General features: G+C 35.7%; 5 protein-coding genes across 5 annotated transcripts in view; all 5 read right to left on the bottom strand. All coding sequences in view use genetic code 11, as the record gives it.

Moving 5' to 3' along the window:
• Positions 1 to 271: 271 nt before the first annotated feature.
• atpH (ATP synthase CF0 subunit III) lies at positions 272 to 517 on the bottom strand. Its single transcript has one exon. The coding sequence runs from the start codon at positions 515 to 517 to the stop codon at positions 272 to 274; it is 246 nt and encodes an 81-aa protein (YP_010041497.1).
• A 1196-nt stretch (positions 518 to 1713) lies between these two features.
• On the bottom strand, positions 1714 to 2451 carry atpI (ATP synthase CF0 subunit IV). The gene has a single exon. The coding sequence runs from the start codon at positions 2449 to 2451 to the stop codon at positions 1714 to 1716; it is 738 nt and encodes a 245-aa protein (YP_010041498.1).
• Positions 2452 to 2668: 217 nt separating this feature from the next.
• rps2 (ribosomal protein S2) lies at positions 2669 to 3379 on the bottom strand. The gene has a single exon. The coding sequence runs from the start codon at positions 3377 to 3379 to the stop codon at positions 2669 to 2671; it is 711 nt and encodes a 236-aa protein (YP_010041499.1).
• Positions 3380 to 3648: 269 nt separating this feature from the next.
• rpoC2 (RNA polymerase beta'' subunit) lies at positions 3649 to 7836 on the bottom strand. The gene has a single exon. It carries the CDS (start codon positions 7834 to 7836, stop codon positions 3649 to 3651), a length of 4188 nt encoding a protein of 1395 aa, YP_010041500.1.
• A 170-nt stretch (positions 7837 to 8006) lies between these two features.
• The window catches only part of rpoC1 (RNA polymerase beta' subunit), a 2885-nt gene continuing 891 nt past the window's right edge, over positions 8007 to 10000 (bottom strand). Inside the window, exon 2 of the mRNA in view lies at positions 8007 to 9632. Within this exon, the coding sequence (YP_010041501.1) occupies positions 8007 to 9632 (1626 nt within the window). The remainder of the gene's footprint in view (positions 9633 to 10000) is intronic.

Raw genomic sequence — 10000 nt, forward strand, 5'->3', positions numbered from 1 at the left:
ATTAGAATTAAGTCCCAGGCCTTATGCTTATGTCATGTCAATTGCGAAATATCTCGTTTGTTGTAACACTTCCTAAAAAACTATTCCATTGGACTAACAATGGGAAGGAAGAAGGCGAGTCGTTCTGCTAATTCCCCATTCTCCAATCAGTCCTTCCCATGGGTTAGTGTCCCACCAAATAATTGGAGGAGTGAAATCCTAATCGAATTCAAAAAAAGCAGTAAGTCCAAGGAAATAAACTAATAAAAAATACGTATTTTTTTTTTTCGGATTAAACAAAGGGATTCGCAAATAAAAGTGCTAACGCTACAACCAGTCCATAAATTGTTAAAGCTTCCATAAAAGCCAGACTAAGCAATAAAGTACCTCGTATTTTTCCCTCCGCCTCGGGCTGTCTCGCGATCCCTTCTACAGCTTGGCCCGCAGCAGTACCTTGACCAACCCCAGGTCCAATAGAAGCAAGCCCGACGGCCAACCCAGCAGCAATAACGGAAGCGGCAGAAATCAGTGGATTCATGATAAGTTCCTCACACCAAAATAAGTAAATAGTTAATGATACAATCAACCAATAAATTATGACTTAATTATTCCATCGCTAAGATCTATACAGTCGAAGGAAATAAGAACTCGGAATTGAAGTAATAATATTATTATTGAATCATCAGAACGGCTTCGATATTTCTTTTTTAGTTTTTATTCACAGAATTTTTTTGAATCCATACCATTCTTTTTGAATTTTTCGTTTTTTCTTATTTTCTTGATTGAATCTCTTTATTCAATAGTCACTTTATTTTATTCATTTAATATTCAATTCACAACTACAAAGGAAATGGAGGGGATTCCATTGGAATTCCTATCTAAATTCACAGTAATAGAGCCGCTTAGATATTACATATATAACTAATTAATATCTAATATTACATATACATGTGTTTCTTGGATAACGTAAATCAACCATTCATATCTTACATTCAATCGGATTATAGAATCATTCTTCGAAACATTCACAAGAGTTGTCTTATACTAATTAGAGTACATACATCTAGTTCGGCCCCCCCTAACCAATCCATTTTTTTTTATAAATTTGAATTTAGTTTTTTGTAAATCTTTATTTTTTCTTTTTTTACTCGCCGACGCAGGTACAATCAATCTACATGGACAAATTCGTTAGATCGAATCGTTGCATCGAAATAGAAGTATTTGATTGATCTAAGTTCAGGTAATTTATTATTTATTAAAATTCTCTTTTGGTCAACCGTTTAATTGGATGAAATCAACTTGAATGGGAATTTTTCTATATAACAATAGCATCTTTTTTAAAATAGCACACTATAATACTATAAGTATTACAACCCTAATTATTATTCAGATTATGATTACTAATATCTAATAATATTGAATATTGGAATTAAATGAACAAAACAATATAAAGATAGTATTCATTGGGGGGGGATAAATAGACCGAACTGGAATTTTAGGAAAAAGATCTTTTCGATCTCTTTCCTTTTTTTTACTTCCCCTTTTGTTTGTTGCAATTCCCCAATACCGCTAATATCTTATTTTTTACTATTACTTCTATACTTTATATAGATAGTTTATATTTATATAATTTATCTATTTATTTTTATATATTATGCTCCTTAAGCAGATTATCTTGATACGCACATATATTGCGTAAGGCTTAAACTAAAAAAAGACTATTTCGAAAACTAGTCAATGATGACCCTCCATGGATTCGCCTATATAAGCCGCAGCTAAAGTTGCAAAAATAAGAGCTTGAATACCGCTTGTAAATAATCCAAGTAACATGACGGGTATAGGAACCACTGAAGGTACTAAAGAAACAAGAACAAGAACTACTAATTCATCAGCTAATATATTTCCGAAAAGTCGAAAACTAAGTGATAGGGGTTTTGTGAAATCTTCTAAAATATTAATGGGTAAAAGGATTGGAGTTGGTTGAATGTATTTACCAAAATAACCTAATCCTTTTTTACTAAGACCCGCATAGAAATATGCTACTGACGTGAGTAAAGCTAAAGCAACAGTAGTATTTATATCATTTGTAGGCGCGGCTAATTCCCCATGAGGTAACTGTATGATTTTCCAAGGTAAAAGAGCACCCGACCAATTCGAAACAAAAATAAATAGAAACAAAGTTCCAATAAAGGGAACCCATGGACCGTATTCTTCGCCAATCTGAGTTTTGCTCACATCTCGAATGAATTCAAGAACATATTCGAAGAAATTCTGACTGTCAGTAGGAATGGTTTGTGGATTACGAACAGCTATAATGGCTGAACCTAATAAGATAGCAATTACAACCCAAGAAGTAATAATTACTTGGGCATGGACTTGAAAACCTCCTATTTTCCAATAGAAATGTTGGCCGACTTCCACACCGGATATATCATATAAGCCTTTTAGTGTGTTGATATAACATAATTTCATATTGCCCTCTGAAAAAAATAGAACTTTAAAAAGAATTATTTTGATTCAACCTTCTCTTTTTTTCGACTTGCCTAGTTGACTTATATATATTTGTATACCAATTAATTACATAATATCCCTAGTTACTTGTATCTCTTTTAGGAATCATAACCGATTTCATAAATCTATGGAGTCCCCAAAAGAATTTTTTTATTTTATTATTCATTATTAATATGAATCAAGGATTTCGTATATAACTAGAACGACCCTCACAAATTGCAAATACTAATTTGTTAAGAATTAATCGGATTGAAGCTATCGCGTCATCATTTGCTGGGATCGAAATATCAGCGAGATCTGGGTCACAATTTGTATCGATTAAACAAATCGTTGGAATTCCCAAAATCATACATTCTCGAAGAGCCATATATTCTTCTTGCTGATCAACGATTATTACAATATCGGGTAATCCAGTCATATATTTGATCCCGCCCAGATATGTTTGCAAGTGAGATAATTGTCTCTTCAACATAGCTGAATCTCTTTTCGGAAGACGATTGAGTCTCCCCATCTTTTGTTCCGTTCTCAAGTCCCTGAACTTATGAAGTATCGTTTCCGTAGTATACCAATTCGTTAACATACCGCCTAGCCATTTTTTATTAACATAATGACAACGGGCCCTTATTGCAGCCCGTGCTACTGAATCGGCTGCTTTATTTTTGGTACCAACAATTAAGAATTGCTTTCCCCTACTTGCTGTATCAAAAACTAAATCACAAGCTTCTGATAAAAAACGGGCAGTTCTAATAAGATTTATAATATGAATACCCTTACGCTTTGAAGAGATATAAGGTTCCATTCTAGGATTCCATTTACTAGTACCATGACCAAAATGAACTCCTGCTTCCATCATTTCTTCCAAATGGATGTTCCAATATCTTCTTGTCATTTATTTATCCACACCTCCTTTCTTTTTATTAAAAAAAAGAGAGACGAGGTGCCCTGAAATAGAAATAAATAATTGTTCCGATGGAACCTTCGTTTCTACCTCTAACGGATATTGGCCATTGATACACGATTCAAACCATTAATATTAATTTCTTTCTATTCTATTTGTTATTTTATTATCTTTATTACTATATACCAAATAAAAATAAAAAAAAAAAAAAAAATGACCGCAAATACAAATAGCTAAAAAGAAAGGGGGTGAATCCGCTCTTAGGAATCATTCAACCCTCGAAATGATTGTCTCAGTGTATCGTGTAAATTCCTTGAAATGAAAAAATCAAATAATTCTCTGTGGTGGAACAAAATATCTCGCATTTCTGCCTCGAATAGTTTATTGTTTTTGGTTTCCAAAGGAATGTTGGTATGTTGCCTTGAACGTTGCACTAATCCGTTGAATCCCGTACCAACGGGTATCATCCCCCCTAGAACAACGTTCTCTTTCAGACCTTTCAACCAATCGATACGACCCCGGAGAGCGGCTTTTGCTAAAACTCGAGCAGTTTCTTGAAAACTTGCTTCGGATATAAAACTTTGAGTATTTAGAGATGCTTTCGTTATTCCCAATAAGATAGCTCGGTAACAGATCGCTTCTTCCAAAGCGCGCCCTGTTCGTTCCGCCCGCAACAATTCAATCAGTTCTCCGGGTGAAAAAACATTAGACATTCCCTCTTCTGAAACCAACACTTTTGATGTTATTTGACGCACAATAATTTCTATATGTCGATTATGAATCTGCACCCCCTGAGATCTATAAACTTTTTGGATCTTATTAACCAAAGAGATACGCCCTTGCACTATAGTTAGCTCAGCACCAATCAAGAATCTCCAAGGAATTCCAATAATTTTTGTTATACTCTTGTTCCAACCCTCAATTCTCTTTTCTAGGTTCATCGATATTGAATCAATCGAACGCACTTCTAACACTTGTTCCACTTTTGGAAGACCTTGCGTTATATCCCTAGATCTCGATTTTTCATATATAAATGTAACTAATGTATCTCCTTCGTAAAGGATTTCTCCATAATGGCCATGAACGGTTGCTCCCGGAGTGGCCAAATAAGCTTTAGCTGATCTTATTACTACAGAGTCAATTTGAACAATTAGAACTTGACCCGATTTTAAGTGCGGTCCGTTTTTGGCTATACATAAATTTTCACAAATAAACTGCCCAAGGCTAATTATTCTAGACGCTTCTTCACAATAATTATGATGGAGAAAATTCCAATTCAAATTGAATGGATTCAAAACGATGTTACCGCGCGGATCGGGATTATTATAAATAGAAACCCTACCATTTTCATCCATTAAATAATATTTAAGCACTTGAAAAGTCTGTTTGAAATTGTCAAGTTGTAAATATTTAGTTACCGAGATCTGATTATAAGTTATTAAATGGTAAAATGAATAAAAATGCGCAATTTGAGGGGTTCTTCCTAATCCTAAAGGTCCCAAGGAATTCCTAATTGGAATTAGACTATCTCTTTTCATTGATTCTTTTTTTATTACATCATTGTAATATTTTACACCGTTGAATGGACCCATTTGAAAACAATTAGATGATGACAAAATTATAAAAGATTGGCATTCCTTATTCCTCTTCAACAACATACGAATAGTTACTTGATTTTGGCTAAGTGATTGTTGAATCCCTGCCTTGGAAGAAATAGAATAAAATGGATTGATACTGGTGCGGTCTGGCCTCTTATCAAAGATCAATCCTGAACCTGACGGATCTTTCCTTTTTCTGATATACGAAATATGGGATTTCACTAAATCGATTCGCAGGAAATCTCGACTCATACCATTTGTATTTACTTCAACAAAAGAAGCGTGGGCCTCTTCGACAGAAGAACTTTTTTTGTCTTGTTTCCAATTCAACAATAAACAAGTCCGAACTAATTGAATACTTGTTCCATAAATTCCCCGAATTGGTTTGCCATTGCCATAAAGGATATAATTGACAATTCTAAGTTCCATATTATCCCTTTCGTGCAACAGATCCTGGGAGAAAAGTGTTACTAAATTTATACCGTCCGCTATCTCATATATGATTACGGGTCGAGCCAAAACAAAATACTTTTTCTTGTTAGGTGGGATCCATTGGACATAGATCCAATTTTTCAATTTTTTTTTTGATTCCTTAGCATTTTTTTTTGCCTCTCCAAGCGGGAGCAAGATATCATTGTGTCGGGATATCTTATCCATCTCTCCAGTAAAATGGATATCTCCAGAAAAGATTTTAAGTTCAATCCATTTTTTTTTTCTCTCCACTCGGACCAATCCGCCCGCTCGGCTTCTTGTATTTAAAGTGATTCGTGTATCTAGTCCAATGAGACTATTGTTCTGTACCATTATGGAAGAAGATTCTGGCAAAATATGTACTTCCTCGGGAATGAAAAAAAATCGATCTATTTTCATTTGGTATTTTGGCTTCAATTCTTTGACTCCTCGATACTCAATAAAATCCTCCTTTTTGAGGATGGAATGCCCCCCTGTAGTCCCATATTTCGTAATGCCTGAATTCTTTCTTCTGTATTGAAGATCATCAAAATAAGCAAGAATACTTTTTTTACGAAAAATACCATTTCCGGGTATTTCAATCGAAATACCGGAAGGAGGCATTAGCCCTTTTTCTCGTTCTGGAATCAATTGTAATGGAATGATGAATCTATTTCTTCGTCTCTTTGCCAATAAATAAAAATTTTCGTAGAGAATAACAGGATATATTAAATTACAATGACCCCTTCGATTAAGTTCTGAATAATCAGGAATCTCACTTTGTTTTTTTTTTTTACCAAAGATATATGAACTAAAGAATTTTTGTCTTACTTGATCATTATTTCCTGACAGACTAGAAATAGATCTTCCTTCAGCAGAAAGAGAATGAACGCTAATTTTATCTTGATCCTTTTGAAGCGAAAAAGAGGCTACACTAGAGCGGCATGAACCTCCTGATACTATCCATAAATGACTTGTTTTTGGTAAGAGATGTACATTGCTGTATGTAAATTCCGGTGCATGGTATACATCGGTACTCCAGTGCATTTCTCCCTCTGAGTTAGAATAAATATGTTTTCTAACCCTCTCTTTAAAATTAAACGTATAGGTTCCCGCGCGAATCTCAGCAATAACTTGTTCTGATTGTACATATTGATCATTTTGGACTAAAAGAAAACTTTTTGGCGGAATAGTGACCTTGTGTAGAATATCTTCACTCTCAATAGTTACATACAAGTATATATAACATATAAAAGCGGGATGCCCATGACGTGTACGTGTGGGATGAACTAAATCTTCATTGAATTTAATTTTTCCATTGGAAGGGGCTCGTACATGTTCTGCAGTACCCCCTGTGAATACTCCGCCGGTATGAAAGGTTCTTAATGTTAGTTGAGTGCCGGGTTCCCCAATAGATTGACCCGCGATAATACCTACAGCTTCTCCCAATTCGACCAGGCCCCCATGAGTAGGACTTCGGCCATAACATAATTGGCAGATCCAAGATGTACTACTACAAGTAAAAGGGGTTCGAATAGATATTGGTTGTGTTTGAAAGGTTATAAATCGATTGACAAGTCCAATCCCAATATCTTGATTTCTAACGGCAATGCATCGCGGGCCCATATATATATCATCTGCTAATACACGACCAATTAATGTTTGTATAAAAATCCTTTCCGGTATCGTCCCATTTTTAGGACTCACAGAAATACCTCGGATAGTACCACAATCTGTTCTACGTACAACAATGTGTTGAACAATTTCCACAAGTCTGCGTGTAAGATATCCAGCATCTGATGTTCGTACAGCAGTATCTACAACTCCTTTTCGGGCTCCGTAGCAAGAAATTATATATTCTGTTAAAGACAGTCCTTCACGTAAATTGCTTTGAATGGGTAAATCGATCATTTGTCCTTGTGGATCCGACATTAACCCTCTCATACCTACTAATTGGTGTACTTGAGATGCATTTCCTCTAGCTCCCGAAAAAGACATCATATGTACTGGATTAAAAGGATCAGTCATCCTAAAATTAGGATTCATTTCTTGTCGCAAATATTCACTTGTAGCATACCATATCTCAATGGATTGTCGTAATTTTTCTACTGCGTGTACATTTCCATAATAATGGTGTTTTTCCAAAACCAAACTTTGTTGTTCCGCATCTTGGACTAACCATCCCTTAGAAGGTATTGTTAAAAGATCATCAATTCCTAATGAAATGGATGTAGCAGTGGCTTGCTGGAACCCGAGGGTCTTTACTTGATCCAGAATGTGTGATGTATATGCCATTCCGAAGTGATCTATTAATCTGCTAATAAGTCGTTTAATGGCAGTTCCATCTATCACTTTATTGTGAAAGACCGTATTGGCCCGTTCTGCCATAAGTACCTCCATATTCCGCTGAGTGGGGTTCGACAATGGGTTTGAGTCAATGATTGGAAAACGTCCTTTTCTCGATTTAAATTCGCGTAAAAATTCAGGAACTATGGTCCTAATTGAACCAGAGAGACGCTAATTTACATCAGTGTCATAGAATTACTTAGCATAAATACCATACTATTAGGTTAGGTACCATATGAGCAGGTCCGGCACAACCCTTGGATAGCTTCTTCGATTTCTCGATAAAGAGAAATAGGACCAACAGTGGTTCGAATGTATGTACAAAGAATTTCTTTTTTTATACTTCTTACTATTAAGTAGTGCTCATAAATCTCATGATAAGTACCCAAAGATTCATAGTGAACTTCGATAGGAGCTTCTCTTGAAGCAATAACGCGTTGGTCTAGTTGCCACCGGAGCCATAAAGTACTATCTAAATTGATTCTTTTCTGACGATAAGCTCCAATTGCATCATAGGAATTACAAAAAAAGGGTTCTTTTTCTTTCGTATACTTATAGCTATTGGCATCCATTTTTTCATTTTGATAATTTATGCGATTACATGGATTATACCTATTTGCACAAATACCTCGGCGATTCCCGCTCGTTAATACATAGAGCCCAATAAGCATATCTTGGGTTGGTAGGGAAATTGGATTCCCAATAGATGGAGACAATAGATTCATATGAGAAAACATAAGTAAACGAGCCTCCACTTGAGCCTCCAAAGATAAAGGTACATGAACCGCCATTTGATCCCCATCAAAATCTGCATTGAATCCCTTACAAACTAATGGATGTAAACAAATAGCGCGCCCTTCCACTAAAATGGGGTGGAATGCCTGTATGCCTAATCTATGCAGAGTAGGTGCTCTATTCAGCAATATGGGGTGCCCCTGCATAACTTCCTGAAGTATTTCCCATACAATTGACTCTTTTTCCCGAATTTTACTCTTAGCAACTCCCATGTTCGAAGCACGATGTTGTCTAATTAGACCACGAATTACAAATGGCTGGAAAAGTTCTATTGCTATTTCGCGAGGCAATCCACATTGATGTAATGAAAGGGAGGGACCCACGACAATGACAGAACGACCCGAATAATCCACCCGTTTGCCAAGCAGAGTCTCACGAAATCTTCCCTCTTTGCCTTCAATTACATCCGAAAACGACTTGTAAACCTTATTATGACCGTCCCTCATTGGTTGTCCGCGGATTCCATTATCAAGAAGTGTATCCACAGCTTCTTGTACCAATTTCTCCTGGCACATTACTAATTCCCCCGGTGTCGATCTACTTGTTGCTAATAAATCGATAAGAGTATTGTTCCGATAAATAACTCTTCTATAAAGTTCATTAATATCCGAGCTCATTAGTTTACCCCCGTCTATCTGAATGATCGGTCTCAACTCGGGAGGAAGAACTGGTAATAGACATAAAACCATCCATTCTGGTTCTATATTTGTTCGAATAAAATGCTTAGCTATTTCGATGCGTCTAACCAAAAAATCCTTTCTTCTTCCAACCTTTCTATTTTCCCACTCATTACCCGGGGGCCCTTCTTCCCCTAATTCTTTCCATTCTACCAACGAATAATCTATAATAATTCGCAAATCCAGATCGGCTAATTGTTCTCGTATAGCACCTGCTCCAGTAGACATTTCTCGATTTCGAAATGCATCGAAGCCTTGGGTAGTAAAGAAAAGTGGGATGCTGTATTTCCAGGATTGGATTTCATATTCGAATGAACCTCGTAATCGTAAGAAAGTAGGTTTTTTAGCTATGGGCCTAGCAAAAGAAAAATTTGGGTAGGATCCTATAGGATATCCCCCTTCAAAATCGGACGTGAAAGTTTCCTTTCATCCGGCTCAAGTAGTTACACCAACTAAAGATAAAGAAAGGAGTTTCCACTTTATTTTCTTTATCTATAAAACGGAACCCCCCCCCCCCCAAAAAAAAAAAGAAAAGATCTACTCTTTACTCAAGTTTCCAATTTAGACCAAGCAACATTTCATTAATTCATTTTTTTTTTCTTTTTGTAGATTTCGATTTTATTTTATGAATTTTTTATTCAATTAGAAATTGCGACGTAAAATCAATGAAATGTAAAATTCTTGAGTAGTCTACGTCCCTTCGAATGAGAGATACCCTTACTTAATTCTTAATTTCATTCAATTAA

The sequence above is a fragment of the chloroplast genome of Castanea sativa (assembly GCF_040712315.1).
Source record: "Castanea sativa chloroplast, complete genome".
In the NCBI taxonomy this organism is placed as follows: domain Eukaryota; kingdom Viridiplantae; phylum Streptophyta; class Magnoliopsida; order Fagales; family Fagaceae; genus Castanea; species Castanea sativa.